This window comes from Coloeus monedula, assembly GCF_965178545.1.
Source record: "Coloeus monedula genome assembly, chromosome: 3".
In the NCBI taxonomy this organism is placed as follows: domain Eukaryota; kingdom Metazoa; phylum Chordata; class Aves; order Passeriformes; family Corvidae; genus Coloeus; species Coloeus monedula.
The window spans coordinates 116,836,134-116,853,657 of record NC_138783.1 but is presented as its reverse complement, the minus strand read 5'-3'; the positions used below and the strand labels follow the sequence as shown (position 1 = coordinate 116,853,657).

General features: G+C 45.3%; 1 protein-coding gene across 2 annotated transcripts in view; it reads right to left on the bottom strand.

Annotated features, from left to right (window-relative positions):
- The window catches only part of ERG (ETS transcription factor ERG), a 58,585-nt gene that overhangs the window by 22,724 nt on the left and 18,337 nt on the right, over window positions 1-17,524 (bottom strand). For both annotated transcript variants that reach the window (XM_082278156.1, XM_082278157.1), the window contains exon 2: window positions 6,873-7,090. In XM_082278156.1, the coding sequence (XP_082134282.1) occupies window positions 6,873-7,090 (218 nt within the window). The remainder of the gene's footprint in view (window positions 1-6,872; window positions 7,091-17,524) is intronic.

Sequence of the window (17,524 nt, the reverse complement as noted above, 5' to 3'; positions counted from 1 at the left end):
TTTTATTTTCTTCCCCTGAGCTTTCCCCAGCTATCTTGCAACCCACAGCTGCCTTGAGCCTCAAGGCCATGGTGGCAAATGAAGGCAGTCAGCATCTGGCTCACTAGAGGCCAGTCAAGCTATAAATATTCCCAGCCTGGCTCTTTGTGCTCACAGTGTGGGGAAACAGCTGGTTTAAGTTTGACTGCACGTTGTCATTTCTCCATTAGTGCAAACACTTCAATATTTCTTACGTGTCAGGTTGGAGTGAAGAAAGGGAAAGCAGGGAAGGGGGTCACGAAAAGCCAAAGCTAAGAAATGATGTTCTGTATATACATAATTTAAAATTAGATTGCTGCCTGGGACAAGGCTGAGGTTTGACATGGTGATAGCTAGGCCAAAGCCACAATGACTTCCCACTTGGCCTATAACTTTCAGGACCTATTTTCTCTTGTTTTTCTTTTATTATTTTTATAGAAATTCTATTATGATGGTAATGGATTACATTTCTCAAATTGTATTTCATTTCAAGAGCTTGTAAGGCTGTTGTATTTGTGGTTTCGTAAAATATGAAATACCAGGAGATGAGGCCCTTCCCAAACCACACGTGCCTTCTTTTGTGGGCAGGGATCATATAGAAAGTTAGGAAAATAGAGCATAAACAGAAGTGACATCTTGTATGGAAACCATAATCCCCCCTGTCTGTGGAATGTCTGCTGATTTTCATGATTAGCACTAAGGGGCTGTGAGGGTGCAAAATGCTAAAGCCCATGAGCAGCCACTTTTCCTTACCTTCTGTTTTGTCTTAAAAAGCTATTCCCAAACTTTGAATACCGAACACCCCCACTGATGCTGCCCTGATCAAAATGAAACACCCACTAATGACGGGGCAGAGGAGAAAACTCACGCCCAGCTCTTAAGTGCTCTGGACACAGTAAATCCTGTACAGCAAATCAAAAGCAATGATGGAAAGAGTCCTAAATAATGACAGCAATCACAACTCTTGTGGGCTCCTATGTCATTATTTGAAGACTATTTTTATATTTCACTGCCCATCTGAAAGCCTTTGGTTGCTGGAAAGTCAGTGGTCAATCGTGAATGTCGCCATGATAATTTTGAATGAGCCCATTATCCCACAGTGGAAAACTTCTTATTTAGCACCTGCCAGCCCAGCACCCCCCAAAAAGCTTCCAAAAAAATAAAATAGTTGTAGTATTAGTGAACTGAGTTTGTTTTTCTCCTTAGCAACACGTTTGCCTCAAGAACAGAGCCAAACCATGCCCACACACGCATGAAAGTGCTCATGTTAAGCTGGTGGATTTTCAGAGCAAAGAGGAGCTTCTTGAAGCAGCCACACATCCCTGACTTTGCCATTTTTCCACCTTGGTAGCCAGCCACTCCACCAACCACCCAGTCTTTGGGAAAAAGGATTATCAGTCTGAGATAACCAACATCTTTTTACCCAACATTAATAATACTTTACCCAGGCAGCTCCAACAAAGAAAATCATCCTCTTAGGACACATCTCCCAGCTCTGCCCTGGGCTGCTGCAGGGGCTGACTCTGCTGGAGACTTGCAAGGGCCTGCTGGGGGTTTTGGGCCAGGCTTGTTGTTTAGTCTGAGCTGAGGTTTCCCAGGAATCCCAGGGCTGGATGCCGGTGGTGTGCCACCAGATGTGGAAGGGACGTGGCACCGTGCCCCCACCGCGGGGTTGTGCTCCAGGGGTGGAAAAAGCCGTGCCTTGGGAAAACAAGGGATGTCAGGGTGAGGGCTGCACATCAGCCCTGTCCCTCCCATGCTGGATGCTCTCAAGGTGGGGGTCAAGAGGATGGGGCCAGAATTTTCAGTGACAGAATGAGGAGCAATGGCCATAAACTGAACCATGAGAAGTTCCACCTCAACAGGAGGAAGAATTTCTTTACTTTGAGGGTGGCAGAGCACTGAACAGCTGCCCAGGAAGAACATGGAGTCTCCCTCTCTGCAGACATTCCAAACCCACCTGAATGCCTTCCTGTGTCACTTGCTCCAGGTGACCCTGCCTTGGCAACAAGGATGATCTCTAGAGGCACCTTCCAACCCCAACAATTCCATGATTCAGTGATTTTGTGATTCTGTGGAGCTGCTTAAATACTCTAATTAGACCCACCAGTATCACATCATGATGCACAGGTGCCTCCTACAGCTTAAAGCCTGCCAGTCTGGCTCCTGGGAGCAGGATGATCTGCTGGAATACAGAGCTTCATATGGATGAATGCTTCCCTCCCCAGTGCCTGGGCACATCTCAATAATGCAAGGTACCTCAAGTGCTCCCCATTCCAATTTGCTGGCTTGTACAGCTCAAAAAATCTACTCCTTGGGAGACTTTACGTCAAGGGGAAAAGAGAAAAAAAAACACCAGCAAGAAAACTCAAGTTCACCCTGGACTCTGAAAAGTCCTCCTGTGTGCCAGACGTACTGAACCCAGCGAGTACAGAGGCTCTTTGATGAAAATTCAGGCAGATACATGCAGAGAAAAATGGTATTTCCCCAAAGAGCCAGCACAAAAGATGTATTAAGTGATAATTTCATTCTTAAATGGTTTTCAAGCAACAACTGGTAGCACTTAAATCAACATTTTGCACATGATTAAATCCTAAGGACAACTAATTATTTCTGGCATTTCTTTAAAACTTCTCTATCAGCCAAGCTGATGTTGGAAAGCTTCTGCTGTGCTTTCACTGCAGTTAACTTTCAAAATACTTCTTCAATGAAATCATCATGCTCCTCATGGCAAGAGAAATTTATCTGTGGCCTGAATAAGACTCTGTGTTCCACTTCAGCCTGCCTGAAAAAGATGGATTACCTACAGTAAATGTTATTATTCCAAGCTACCTTTGTGTAGTCCCACCCATGGGCATGGCAGAGCCCCATGGGCGAGTGTATTCCAGGATCACTGGGAAATCCATGGATTTAAGTGTTGTTTGAGCAGTACCCAGAGCCTCATGAGAGCATTTCCACAGAGTGAATTTCTCCCTAAATGCATGACGTGAATTGCACTCATTGTGGCAGAATTGCTCGTGCCTAATTTGATAAAATATATAAAGAACAATAAACAGCCCAGTACCAGTGTGGCATATGCAACCTCCAGATTTATACTACAGGGTGAATCTTTTGGCCTGACCCAGGAGCAATAAATAGCAGGAAACAGGATTATTGCATTCAGGTGAAAGATTGACTGTAGGGTGGCACAAAGGGTCTCATTAGATTTATGTACCTGAGAGGAACAGAATGGCTGCACCAACATAATGTATTTAAAGAAACTCAATTTGATACCTGTGACAACCTGCATTATACATGCAACAACAGCCAGGTAAATGACAGCTTTAATTTAAACTTTCCTTGCTTTATTTAATTTAAGGTAAGCCCCCAGGCTATATTTTGTGGTGCTGGGCAGCGGGGTTTAGCTTGAAAAATACTGTTATTGTTAAAGAAAAGTGGGTAGCTAATCCCCATACAGCACACTGAAAATAACCCTTTAATTTCATTCTAATGGAATTTCTTTAGTATTCACAGGAATGCCAGCTCTGAGACCCTTATGTTTTGAAATTTAATGTAGGGCAATTACAGCCAAAGTGTATCTGGGGAAAGTCCTAGCAGAGGGGGCACATTTCTTCTCTGAGTGGGTGCTTAATTGGGGATGGCTAAGGGGCTCAATATGCTCCTAAAATGTTATACCCTCTTCCAAAGGACAGACTATATGGCCAGGAAGCACTGACACAGGGAGAAGGGAGAGCTGGACAGTAAAAAATTGCAATGTTAACTTCTCCCTGGCCACCACTTTGTGGGATCTCATTCCCTGCTTTGCATCCTGAATTATTCAGATTCAGGTGCCCCTGAGGGAAGGCAATTACAGAGGATACCCTGGAGATCCTCGAGGAAGCACTTGCATGGCTCTGCAATGTAGGGTCATATTTTAGACTCCTCTGGGATGACTCAGGTTTTAAAAGGGGTCTAAACAGAGCAGGTACCGTTTTACTAAAAAAGAAATGCAGCTCTAAGCGCTCCAGGTACTGCTTGTGTTAATATTTAACACACAAAGCATTTTAAGAACTGAGGAAATATTATCACTGAATATCATTTAAGGAAAAAGTCTGTGGACTGCAAAGGAGGAGGGTGGGGAAAGCTTCTGCAGAAAAGAAATTGCAAAGTAACCTACAGAAAGGCAGGGTAGCACTATCTGATACACTTTTTTCCCCCTAAAAGTGGCAGGAATACCACATTCTAATTCCCAGAGTGTAATAACACTACATATTACATACACACATGTATGTGAGGTTTAGAAGTGCCACAACATATTTATTTTTGTTGCTTGGCAGTGTTAGTTTCTCCATTAAAAGTGTAGTACTAAGATCTATTTTTTCAGGCATGAGTTAGACCCAATAAATTAAAACTTCTCTGATGAAATACAGTGTTTTTAAATTAGATCTTTTTATTATTTTTGTGTATAGTATGAGCATGCAATATATGCATGCAGTATTTTTTGTTGTTGGGCTAATTTTTTTTTTTTTTTTTTTTAGCTTGCAAGTGATTTTATTTGTTTCTTTTTCAGCAAGTCATGACTTAGGAGCTGTAGCAAAGTACGAATTTTCTTTGTTGTCTCCAGTTAGGAACTCTGCAGTGCTCTTTCAACAGGGAAGGCTGTAAAAGAATTCAAGATTAATAATCAAACACCTTCCACTGTGCCAGGCTGCTCCAAGCCCCAATGTCCAGCCTGGCCTTGGGCACTGCCAGGGATCCAGGGGCAGCCCCAGCTGCTCTGGGCACCCTGTGCCAGGGCCTGCCCACCCTGCCAGGGAACAATTCCTGCCCAATCTCCCATCCAGCCCTGCCCTCTGGCACTGGGAAGCCATTCCCTGGCTCCTGGCCCTCCAGTTCCTGATGAAGGGTCCCTCTCCACATGCACAAGCATTTTATGAGGACACTGCAGACACCTCTAAAGGAAATGCAGACACCTCTCTACACAAAGGGGAAATTTGGCAGCTGAAACCAAAGCCACCTCCTGTCTACTGACTGCAGGGAGCCAGAGCATCCTCCTGAGCGATTCAGTGAATGCATGCACTAATAGAAAACAGCAAAAAACAAGGAGAAATTATAGAATCACAGAATATTCTGAGTTGGAAGGGACCCACAGGGATCAGCCAGTGCAAGCTCTGGCCCTGCCCAGACCCCCCAGCAATCCCAGCCTGGGCATCCCTGGCAGCGCTGTCCAAACGCTCCTGGAGCTCTGGCAGCCTCGGGGCCGTGCCCATTCCCTGGGGAGCCTGGGCAGTGCCCAGCAGCCTCTGGGGGAAGAACCTTTCCCTGCTCTCCAGCCTAAACCTCTCAGCAACAAGTAACATTGTTATCTAATAATAATTATCTACTCTAATGCGCCTTTAGGAATTTACACTGAGGGAAACTGCGATCAGTTCTCTTACAGAAAAGCCAGCACAAATACTTAAAAGGCAATTTTAGGAAGCAGGTAAGACTGATATTGAATCAATACTTCATTTGTGATTATACCTCTGCATTTGCTTAGCACAAAATAAAAAATTAAAAAGACACTGAATTAAAGACACTTGAACTTCTGAATAAGCAGCCTTACAAGAAGACCTCCTCCAATTCTTTGTAACTTCAGCTCACCCCTATTATTTCTACATATCTCAAATCTTTGACTACTCACTGGAAATTCTGATTTGACTTCAGCACAATTTCCATCCTCACCACTGAACAGAGGAGGTGTGATAAGCTGTCAGACCACTTTGCCCTGCTTGTGCTGCTCATCACATCAGCACAGCAAGTGTGAACAGCAACCGCAGAGCCCAGGGCTGAGGTTTTCCTGAACAACTGATCCTGGGAGATGAGATTAAAATGCAGGTGTTTGTGACAGAGAGATGTGAAGCACAGGCTCCACTGGTACAATTGTCAGCAACTGACTCTTCTGGACCTTTGCCCTTCAGCAACACCAAAGGGAAACTGTTTTAAAGACAGTCAGGCATTTTAAACAGGAAAGCACTTGTTTGGATAGTTTCCTTAAAAATAAAAAACACAAATCTGCATTGTGTTTTGTTAGATGTCCCACAGGGCGCTCCTGAGCTTGGGAAAGCCACCAGTCAACATCCAAAAATCCACTGCAATACCCTGTCAGCCTAATTGATTCAGGTCTCCTTTATAGTGACATTCCTAAAAAAATGTCCTGAGACAACAGTTAATGCACATACACTCTGTGGCTACTGCCTGTTGAGCTGAGCAATTCATTTTCCTGCTCCTTTCTACTCCCCTGCCTGCCTCCATATTTATGTTGCTTTTTCAGCCCAAGTTCTTAAATCCAGCTCCACTTTTTGGCATTATTTTTACAGTAAATACAAAAGTAAAGATCAATAGTTCACTCCCTCTGCCATTACATGAATTTAATTCCAATGTTTCCCTGTTTGGTTATATTTGGAGCAAAGGCAAGTGCCCAAATGGCTGGATTTGACAACTTCCATGCAGTGTTAGATCACACACACCACAGCCTTCAATGGATCAATGGTGCTGCTCCAGGCTACGGCAAATCCCCATTTTATTAACTTTAATATGTGCTCTTTCACCTGGTGCGCAAAGCAAATTCACATCCAAAAATTATCCACAGTCAGAGGAAAGGTATTGCACAAGCTCATGAGAAGTCTGTGCCTGTAGCAGCATTTTAGACCCTCTGGAACACCTGAACAGGGCTGGCAGGACAAGGTAGGGTAAACTGGAGCGTTCTGGGATGGCAGCAGTGGCCTGGCAGGATATCCTGAGGCACCTAAAATGGTGCTAAACACGCAGATTTAGACAACTGAGCCACACCCATCACAAAACCCCTGTTCTCGAGCCACCACCAGCCTTATTACCTTGACCCGTTAACCTGGTTGGGGTTACACTCCATCTTGATGGTGACTCTGGCTGGGGGCTGTGACAACCAGTCCTGCTGGGGGACACGTGGGCTCATCTTTGAGGTCTGCCCATATTCACTGGAGGAGGAGGCCGTCATCTCTGTCTTGGCAAGGTGGGGTGATCCGTAGGCACACTCGAACAGGGACTGGTCTTCGCTCACCACCGATAACGCTTCCTGCAAACCAGAGAAGGGTCAGTGCAGCCACGTTGCAGGGCAGCCATCACAATATTCCCCAAGGGAAAAGGGCTTGGCCCTTCACAGGGAGGTGAATGGTCTCATTAGTTTTTAGGCACAGCACTGCTCTTGGTGCAGGTGAGGACCCATGGGGACAGATGTTGTCAGCACAGGACAGGAAGACAAGGGAACGTCTCCCTGGAGAGACCCCTCCCACAGCAGATGCACAAACACACGCTACCGAACACTTGGGAACACTGGCCAGCAGCTGGGAGGGAGGAGAGGGCAGGATGGGCAGCAGAGCTCAGATCTGTGGGGTCTCAGCAGTGATGCAGAGGGTGAGATCGGCTGGATGTAGCAAAAATTGCTGTCCCTGCAAGGAGCAACTGAAAGCCAGGCCCTGCTGACCCACTGGGATCCTCCTCTCCTTCCTCAGGGACCCAGACCAGGTCCTTTCTGAACCAGGAGCTGAGACATTTGGGCACAACCTCCAATCCAGGGACATCATGCACACCAGCCACCTCCCTCCCTCTCATGGCAACTCTTCCTGGTAGAAATCCCACTCCAGAGCTGTGGGAAGGGCTTCCCACCCTCTTTGTGGCAGCACTGGGGTTATGGCCATTGAGGGCTGCAGGGCCCATCAGCTCCCTCAGTGGTGGGGGAGAGCTGTCACCATGTCTGTCTGGAGACCAGACAGACACCAGAGGGATGGACAGTCACCCTCTATCCCCACTGCCAAGCATTCCTGCTGGCACCAATTCCTTCCCTGTGCTATCTGGAGTTGAGTTTTGTGAGCAAGGCAGTGCCTGGGCCAGGCTTGGGGTGGTGCTGTGGCAACCACATCCATCAGAAAATGTGGGAAGAGCTGAAACTCCTTAAGGGACACATCCCACCCGAGATAAGGCTCCCCAGCCACGAGAGCAGGTCTAAGCTGCCACACTCCCACTGTCCTCCAGCAGTTCACAGACTCGGGGGGCACCCTCCAAAAGCAGAATTCTGAGGAAATTCCCCCTCTCCAGGGGCCACTTAGGGTGGACAAAGTGCATAAGGGTGCAAATTCAAGCACTGGAAGGAGCTGCCCAGGAAGGTTTGGAGTGCCCATCCCTGGAGGTGCCCAAGGAAGGGCTGGAGGTGGCACTCAGTGCTCTGGGCTGGGGACAAGGTGGGCATGGGGCACAGCTTGGACTGGATGGGCTGGGAGGGCTTTTCCAGCCTCAGTGACTCTGTGAAAAGACAGTAACCCCCTGTGTGACTCCATCCTGCCACCCTGGCCCTGTGGCACGGAATGGAGCACGGGTGAGGCCAGCACCTCCTCCCTGCCATTGTGGGGACAATCCCCAGCTCTGGGTGGGCGAGAGGCTCCGTGTGAGCCCGGGGGCCGACAGCAGCCGAGGGGGAGGCTGGGCCAGCTGGCCATGGCTGCGAGTGTGGGGGCCAAGGATCAGAGGGTGGGGGGAATCGTGAGCCAGACTCGGGGCAGGGAGCTCCGTGAGGCAGCGTGTGTGGGCTGTGCTCCTGCCAGATCTGCTGCTGACGGCCAGAACCGCGTGGTCCTGTCAGCAGAGGAGAAGGGAGAGAGAAAAGGGATGGGAGTTCCCCAGCTCTGGGAGGGTGGGTGGCTGTCTGCAGGCTCCCACCCTCCCTGGCTGCTGGAAGAGGGCTTTGCTGAGCTCCAGCAGTCACATGCTGCCCTAAAAATCAGTGTTTGTTCATTTTAAGGCCCATGGTGTGACTTGCAGATGTCCTAGGCAGGGGTAAGAGCTGGATTCCACCCCTGTGGGCTTCTTTTGACCCCAGAATATTCTGTGATTCTACATTTCTCCTTCTTTTTATCCACCTGGTTTGTGAGCCCTTGGGGGGCACTCTGTTAATATTCACAGTTTGCTCTGCAACTGCAAAGGTGGGGACAGCACTTCTGGCTTCTTACTGCTCGTGAAAACTGAGATCACCCCTAAATCCCCGGGCTTGGGGAATGGGATCTCAGGCCCTCCAAGTGCCCTGAGACTCATGACTGAATCACAGAGTTCAGGCAGTGATCTGCACTTTTTTACTGCTGATTTTCCGATGTCATTTGAGTGCAAAGATCACCACTAGGCTGCTCCCAGTGACTCCTCAGTTACCATCCTTCCTTCCGTGTTCTGCACACTCTCCCACCAACCTGCAACCAGCTACCTCTGCCTCTTTGGTTCTGTGAGACAAAAAGCATGCCAGAATAACACCTCTCCTTTTTGCCATGCCTCTCATGCCAGAAACCTTTGCTCTTGGTGGTCTGAAGCTTTTCTGATCAGCTTTTTCTGGGAAAAGCTGCAGACCAAGGAGGTATGGGGGGAGATGGCCACTGGTCCCTTGTTCCCCAAAGATTCTTCCCTGGCTCCACTGAGAGACAGCAGGGAACTTGATGTGCTTTGATAGTAAAGTAGAAGGGATCATGTAATAAGAAATAAAAAAAGAAAATGTTACACTGGAAGGAAAATAAAGAGTTCTTTCTCAGCAGTCCATTAGAGTTTTTCAGGAAAAAAACCCCCAAACTAAATATATTTATGCACAAACACAGCCTGGCCAGATGATTACAATACATCCCATACCTGACACTACTGAATGCACAGTTCCCTCTTTTCTGCCCCAATCCATGAGACGAAAAACATGTAACAAAATGTTAATTTTGGAAGACTTAGCTCTAGTAAATACACTAGTGTGAGTTACACAGGAGAAAGCTGATACAGATTGAAAATATAACATTGTTTTACTTTGTAAACCATTAACTAATGGACCTTTTCAAAACAGGCATCAAGCACTATATAATGGATTTATTTCTTCTCCTCCCCCACACAAGTGAAACAAAGTACATTTTTCTGGTTCCTATTAAAGATGACTCCACCTAATGTAAGTTAATTTATGGATATTTAGGGTAAGTGTAAATGTAAACAACAACAAGAAAAAAAGGGGCTTCTATTTATTGGCATTACTAATGACAACAAACGCTGCTTGCACTATGGGTGCCCATTATGTTGCCTAACAAGGGAAAGTACAAACATTTTAACTTCCTGAGGAGCACAGTAAATGTTGGAAATATGAACCCAATTACCTAGGGCTGTATGAATATCTACAGCTATAGGACACAAAACAACACAAACATAAATGAGCCCAAGAGACAGACTTGAACTTCACGTTTTGGAGGAAAATTCATGGACAAAGCAAGCTCAGCCTGAGTTCAGCCCTGGTTGAATAGCACTCATCTGTACTCCATCCTGCTGGTTATCAGTTAGTGCTCGCTGACAGGTCTGGGAAGGCTCTGGAGGAATAGCTGAGCTCCTGCCAGCTTTGTCTGCTGTGGGTCGGGCCCTTTGTGGAGGCTCATTAATGTGAGCTCCACAACGGAGTGTCAGAGAGCCTCTGGCATTCACCCTCCCTGGTCCTGGCCAGCCTGTCTGCAAGGACAGCAGGACATGGGTCACCCCTTCCTAGGTGACAAAAGCTGCACTGGCCATCGAAGCCTTTGCAAAACGTTGAGGAGTCAGCACAACCAAAGAAAATGGCCCAAGCTGGAATCAGCCTTATGTCCTCTTCAACCTCTTCTTCCTCTCGGTGATCTTAAATCAGAGTATCCCAGAATGGTTTGGGGTGGAAGGGACCTCAAAGATCACCTTGTTCCACCCCTGCCATGGACAGGGACACCTTCCACTGTCCCAGGCTGCTCCAAGCCCCAATGTCCAGCCTGGCCTTGGGCACTGCCAGGGATCCAGGGGCAGCCCCAGCTGCTCTGGGAATTCCATCCCAGCCCCTCCCAACCCTCCCAGGGAACAATTCCTGCCCAATATCCCATCCATCCCTCCCCTCTGGCACTGGGAAGCCATTCCCTGTGTCCTGTCCCTCCAGCCCTTGTCGCAAGTCCCTCTCCAGCTCTCCTGGAGCCCCTTTAGGAACTGGAAGAGGCTCTGAGCTCTCCCTGGAGCTTCTCCTCTCCATGTGAACACCCCCAGCTGTCCCAGCCTGGCTCCAGAACAGAGGGGCTCCAGCCCTGGGATCAACTTAGGCCACTTAAAAGGTGAGGATTTCTGGCCCAGGCTTTTCTGAATCCACTGACCTTGCAAGACCCAGGGACGCTGAACAACCAGAACTCAACCAACCTGATATAACCTCCCGTGAAGCTCATCCTGGGGAAAAGCACAGAAACGGCACCCAGCAATAGGAAGCATTTCTCAGCTGTTCAGGAATGTCTGACAAGGGGCATAATTTGGTATCCCCCAAACTGTGAGCTGTGAAAGGAAGGCCCCAACAGCAAACTGCTGTCCTAGAACAGCTGACAGAAAGCAGTGTGGGTTATTCCTTTCCTAAATACAGGGACTTAAAAATCTGTTTTGTGTTACAATTGCAAATGCAAGCTCCTGGACCTGAAATCTAATACAAAAATTGTCAGAACTCACCATCATGAAAAAATAGCGGCATGGTCTGGCCACATATAAATGTAAACAAAGCTATTAATACTGACAGTGTTTGGCAAGGTTTTATTACATATGGATGCCAGTTCTATTCCTAGTAAATGCTTTTCATTACTCATTTACATGTTAATCTCTTTTTCTCATCCATATTAATGGTGTTGCTGGAGCAGTTTGGCAACATCAAGCTGTAAATGGGATAAAGCAATGTAAACATTAATAATTATTACAAAATAGATGCATTACAGGCTTCTTTCAGTTTTGCAAAGGTTTGTACCTTTGTGACAATAATTTTTGCAGTGAATGGGGTCATCTTCCTGGATTTCACATGATGTAACATATTCTCATGGCATCTCAGAAATGAAGCCTTTAATTTCCAGTAATTAATGTCTGGAATAAAGGGATATGAAGAAAGGAACACATGGAGCTTAAAGCAGAAGGTGGGAAGGGTCTTTCATGTAAGTCTGTGAAGCAGAGCTGTTGGTATCTGAGGTCAATACTGAACACAAATTTTCTTTATTTCATCTTCCTTTCTCCACATATTTCCTCTCATGACATCACAGCAAAACCCCCCTCCCCACAAAACCCAAACAAACCCGTGTTCCTTCACTATATTCCTTTTATATTTTAATGGCTCGTACTATGCCAAACCTGGCTTCTCTCTTGGACTTTCTGTACTAATGATAAAAGAACAAAACGATTTCACTATTTGGTTTTGACTTACACTTCACTGATAAGTTTAAAAAAAGAAAAAGAATAACAGACTGACAAATCTGTAGAACAATAGGTACAGCAACGCCTTTAAAGTAGGCATAAAGTCATTAGGACAAAGGTGTTTACTTAATCAAATGCAAGATTACTTGGCCTAGAAGCATGAAGTTACAGGAAATGTGATTGAAGTAGTTCCCATCATGAAAGCACATGCAAGCTGCCCTCTCCTTTAAATGCAATGTCAGGAACTAAGGACAAAGACTTTTTTTTCCCCTAAAGTTTGGTCAAACTTAAGAAATGGCTACACAAGACAATAAGGTGTGTGGTTGTGCAGCAGAATTCGCTTGGGCTGAGGGATAGCAGCAGGATTTTAAAGTAATTTGGATGCCACTCTAACCCAGGGATTAGAATGGACAACGGTTTTAAACTGTGAACTGGTTTTGTTTTCATGAGCAATGGTTTTAAACTGTGAACTGGTTTTGTTTTCATGAGCAATGGTTTTAAACTGAAGGAGGGCAAGTTTATATTGTATTTTAGGAAGAAATCCTTGGCTGTGAGGGTGGGCAGGCCCTGGCCCAGGGTGCCCAGAGCAGCTGGGGCTGGCCCTGGATCCCTGGCAGTGCCCAAGGCCAGGCTGGACATTGGGGCTTGGGCAAGAAGTGCACCCAAGGAGGAGGATGAATGAGGGGACACAAACACAGCAACAACTCTTGTTGTACACTGAGATGCTACAGAAATAAAATGCATTTTTTGCTTGTTCAGACAGCATTCCCACACTCCCAAAAGGACCTGTTACCCTTGGCTTGCAACAACACTGCAATAAAGAACTTTTAATTAACATTGCCATATGCACTACGTTTATATCATCTATTTTTTGACACCAGTTTCATAATATTTCTCCTCAAAGATGTAAACATATTTTACCTTCTTCTCTAATCTGATTTCATGGTAATCCATAGATAAGCACAAGCTTTGACCTCCCCACAGCCACAATCCATTCAGACATGGGCTGTTTCTTATCACTTCTCAGATGTCTACAGTTGGTCAGAAAAAGCTCTCTGTTCTAAAAAGAATTCTGACATACTGCAACTTACTTTCATTCTAAATTAGAACAAAAGCTGTTATACGAAAACTTTCACCAAACTGTTTATTATGAGCATTAATTGTAACACACCAGCGTGTGTTTTGCAGATGTTAAAACTTTCTAATAAACAGTCACATTTGGAGAGGAGCTGCGTTTTCTGAGGGAAGATTGTTTTCATTAAGGCTGTGCAATTAGCTCCTTAAGGGTTTCCATGCTTTAGTGCTCTGGGTATCCCCTTGTATACCTGATAACATTTGTTGTTGAAGCTTTGTAAATTGAATTACAGCTGTCACTGAAAGAAAGGACAGGTGAGAGTGGAGAGGGGGAGCACACAGAGCACAAGATTTGACCAAATCACTCTTCTTGCTTGCTGCTCTTCTACCTATCCTCCCTCAGACTGCCTCTTCTGATGCTCTAGGAAGCTGTTCATCTGGAGAGAAAAGCTAATTTCAAACAGGCCAGGAATGTCATTTCCAGGCTGGAACAGAGAGCACAGGGAGGCTGGACACCAGAACCTCCCTGAGCAGCGGGAACTCTTCCAGTCTGAGACTCTGCTCACGTCTGCAACAGGCACCACTGCATGAGGAAACAAGCTGGGGTTGAACTGCTTAAAGAGCCTAAATTTGCAGCCCTGCTCCAAAGCCAAGCCTTTGAGCCTTGGGTTCATTGCATCCAGCAGCAACCGGGTGAAACAAAAGGCAAATGATTGATGTTTTAGCCTTGCTGTAGCTTATTAATCATGATGCTTGTACAAGTCTCTCCTGACCATTTGCAGAAGGAAGATATTCAACATGGTGTGGGGAACATACTGGAAAAGGTTACTGCTTAAAATGCAGTCACCTGAGTCAGGAATTACAACACACATCTGGAATATGTTTTCCTTCTAAATCTCTGAGTCTTGGATTCATTAGATCAGACAAAAACCCACATATTATATTCATGAGGAGAGTTCAGGAACAACAAAAAGCCTTGGCAAGTACAAGATAGGAAAGACAGATGTTGTCCTCACCTCCACCCATGAGAATCCGATTGCCAGCTCAGCCAACATCCTCCACCTCCTTTCAGGGAGCACTTGGAGACTCCGTGTTAATCCAAACACAGGCCCGGTGCTGCCACTTATCAGCTCTCCTCACCTCTTGCTGAGAAAAATACAAGGATGTTTGGAGCCCCACTTGAAAAAAGGAATAATCAAGCATCCATCAAGTTGATGTTATGAAATTGCAGGCTGGATTCAATTCTGGGAAACGGCAGCAGATGTTTGAGGCCTGATCCTGCAGCCCTCTTTGCGTAACTTTGACTTCACTGGTAACGTGAACAGAGGCCTCATGGCTAAGCCCAAAGGCTTAATATTTTGTGTCTTAACGAACAAACTCTGAAATACTATAAATTCAAATGCAGGCCCTGGTGCCTTATCACAATTTCTAATAAACAGTCATTCCTGAAATGTCAGCAAACCATAAGGTAATATTTGCAGCATGAGCCATTCAACTCCACGTCTCCAAGTGCTTCAGAAAATAAAAAAATCACCATTCCGTTATTGCAGATGGTGAAACTTTGGTTGGAATTACTAAAAATCAGTCTTAGAAAACATATCTCCCTCATGCCTAGCTGTGTGCTGTGTTTGGGACTACCCTGAATTTCACACACTATAATTATCACATTGATTAGAGTAACTTCCAGAGCAGGCACGAACACCTGATTTGAAGAATTGCCATTTCACAATCAATTATTTCATTTTTATCTGACAGCAAAGTGCAAGTGAATAATTTAATCCCAAACCAAGATTTAAGATGGGAAGTAGGAAACTCTTTTATACATGTTACAGAGATGAAAACTTCCACCCTGCACCTGTTTCAACCATCTCAACACCTGAGTGGGCCTCAAGCTGCTTGGAAGCAGCTCTGCCCATGCACAACCACCAAAGAACTGCACCAGGCTCCTGAGCTAAAGCAGACCTCAAAATTCTTCTCCTGCACAAGCAAAGTGCTGGAAAATTACTTAAACACTGAGGCAACACCGGGTTTTATCAGCAGCACCAGGAGCTGAATGAAGAGGCTGCAGTGTTGGAGCAGCACAATGATCAGAATACGTATTCCTGAATGATTATGTCAACCTTAAATCACCAGGGCTGGAAACAATACAAATATATCCTGCAGATTGTATATTGTATACAATATATTGCTTTTTAAAAGAAACTGTAGCTTTGTATGCTTATTTTAGCACTTCCATCCATGGAAAGAGCTCGAGCAACGAAGTTTGAATGACTATTTTTTTCAGTCAATACAATAGACTTTTCCCCTTTTCATCTTGAGAGTATTGTCAATTACGAACTTTGAAAGCTTGGAGTTTTTTGCTCCTTCATGCTTGGCTGTTAACTTCTAGGCCTTCAAAATGCCTAGAAAACTGGGAAAACTTGGATGTAGAACTCTTTAACTTTTATCTCAGCCGAGGGCTAGCCTGTTGCTGCTACCTTGCTTTTCTAGTACAGGACTGTATTGATCTGAAGGAGCAGCCAACCTTCTGCTTTGTTAAAAAATACAAACATCTGAGTGTTTTTTCAGCAACCTTTCCAGCAGAAGTTTGTTTGGCAAAGCAGGTTGCAGGTTTGTAAAGTGGCCCAGAGCCCGATAGGAAGGGAACTCAGGCTGCACACAACACCTGCTAGGAACTAACAGAACAAAATGATATTGGGAAAGAACCTTGGGAAAGAGTCTTGGGACCAAAATAAAGCCTAAAACAAGGCACTGATTCCATTCTAAACCATCAATCTTAACCATTTTTTGCTCCCTCTTAAAATCCTTTGCATCTTGGGCAGCCCCAGCAGTTCAGCTGAAGTTTCTTCAAAAGTTACTGTGTGTTAATCAGAGTTAGTCTCCTGCCCAGCATTAAAGGCTTTGCTCGTACTACCCTCAATTTTACTGAGATAATTTTTAACATTATTATTTTAGCCTTATTCGAAAGATTTGTGCAGTGTTATGGTAACATTTGCAACTCTTTTCCCTAGCATCTAAGGAAAACTACAAGATTATACATTACATTTATAATTTGTTCTACTACATTCAATATTTGTTCACTGTGGTGGGCTGACCCACCATAGATATATTTTATATATAACTATGTACTCTTATTTTATATATGTAATATATATATATACACATATGCACGTACACACACTCAAGTATATGTACACATGCACATTTTTAGAGAATCCCACTCTCCATCTCTGAGCAATTTTTAAGTAAAAATAACTCAGGTATTAAAATACCTTTCTCTAAAGCATAGCATGTGCCAAGGACAAGCTCATCAGCAAAATGATTAGAAATACATGGGAAGGAATGACGAGATCTTTACAGCCATGGCATTGAGGAAGCCTGAAAAAATGCATCTGAACAAGTTTCCTTTCCAATGAAGCTTAGTTTTTTAGGAATGCCTGAGAGCGTGAGGGAAATAACACTTGGATGGAGGCCACGAGCTGAGCTCCTCGGTGACCCATCACTTCCCTGCAGGGTCTGTGCGTGGTGTTTGTGCACGTGCACACACGAGGGTGAGCGTGGCTGTGTCATGAGGGGGTCACTCACCTTCCTGCTGGAAAGCCTGCACTTACAGGGCAGTCTTAGCTCCAAATAGTCCCAACCCCAAGGAGATCACAGGAAAACAAAAGGGTGTCTGCTGGGTGTGTTCCCAAGTCTAACCAGCAGCACGCTGGCAAATCTCAGATGATCCCCTGTGTTTGCCTTCATATGTATTTAAAACTCTCACTTTCCTGTTTAGAGAGCATTGAGCACATTCAACTCTTAGCAATCTCCTTGCTTGAAACCTTTGGCAAATGCTGCTCAAGCCATCTTTATTTGTATGTATGTTTTTATTCACTTCGAAGTGTATTTTGTCTTGATGTAATTGTTCCCTGGGAGGGTGGGCAGACCCTGGCACAGGGTGCCCAGAGCAGCTGGGGCTGCCCCTGGATCCCTGGCAGTGCCCAAGGCCAGGTTGGACATTGGGGCTTGGAGCAGCCTGGGACAGTGGAAGGTGTCCCTGCCCATGGCAGGGGGTTGGAACAAGGTGATTTTTGAGGTTCCTTCCAACCCAAACCATTCCATGATTCTATAATTCCATATATTTTACTGACTTCTCCACATTAGACAACTGGAATTAAACCACAAATTTCTAGTGCTTTAAAAAAATTTACTCTGTTAGCAGTGCTCT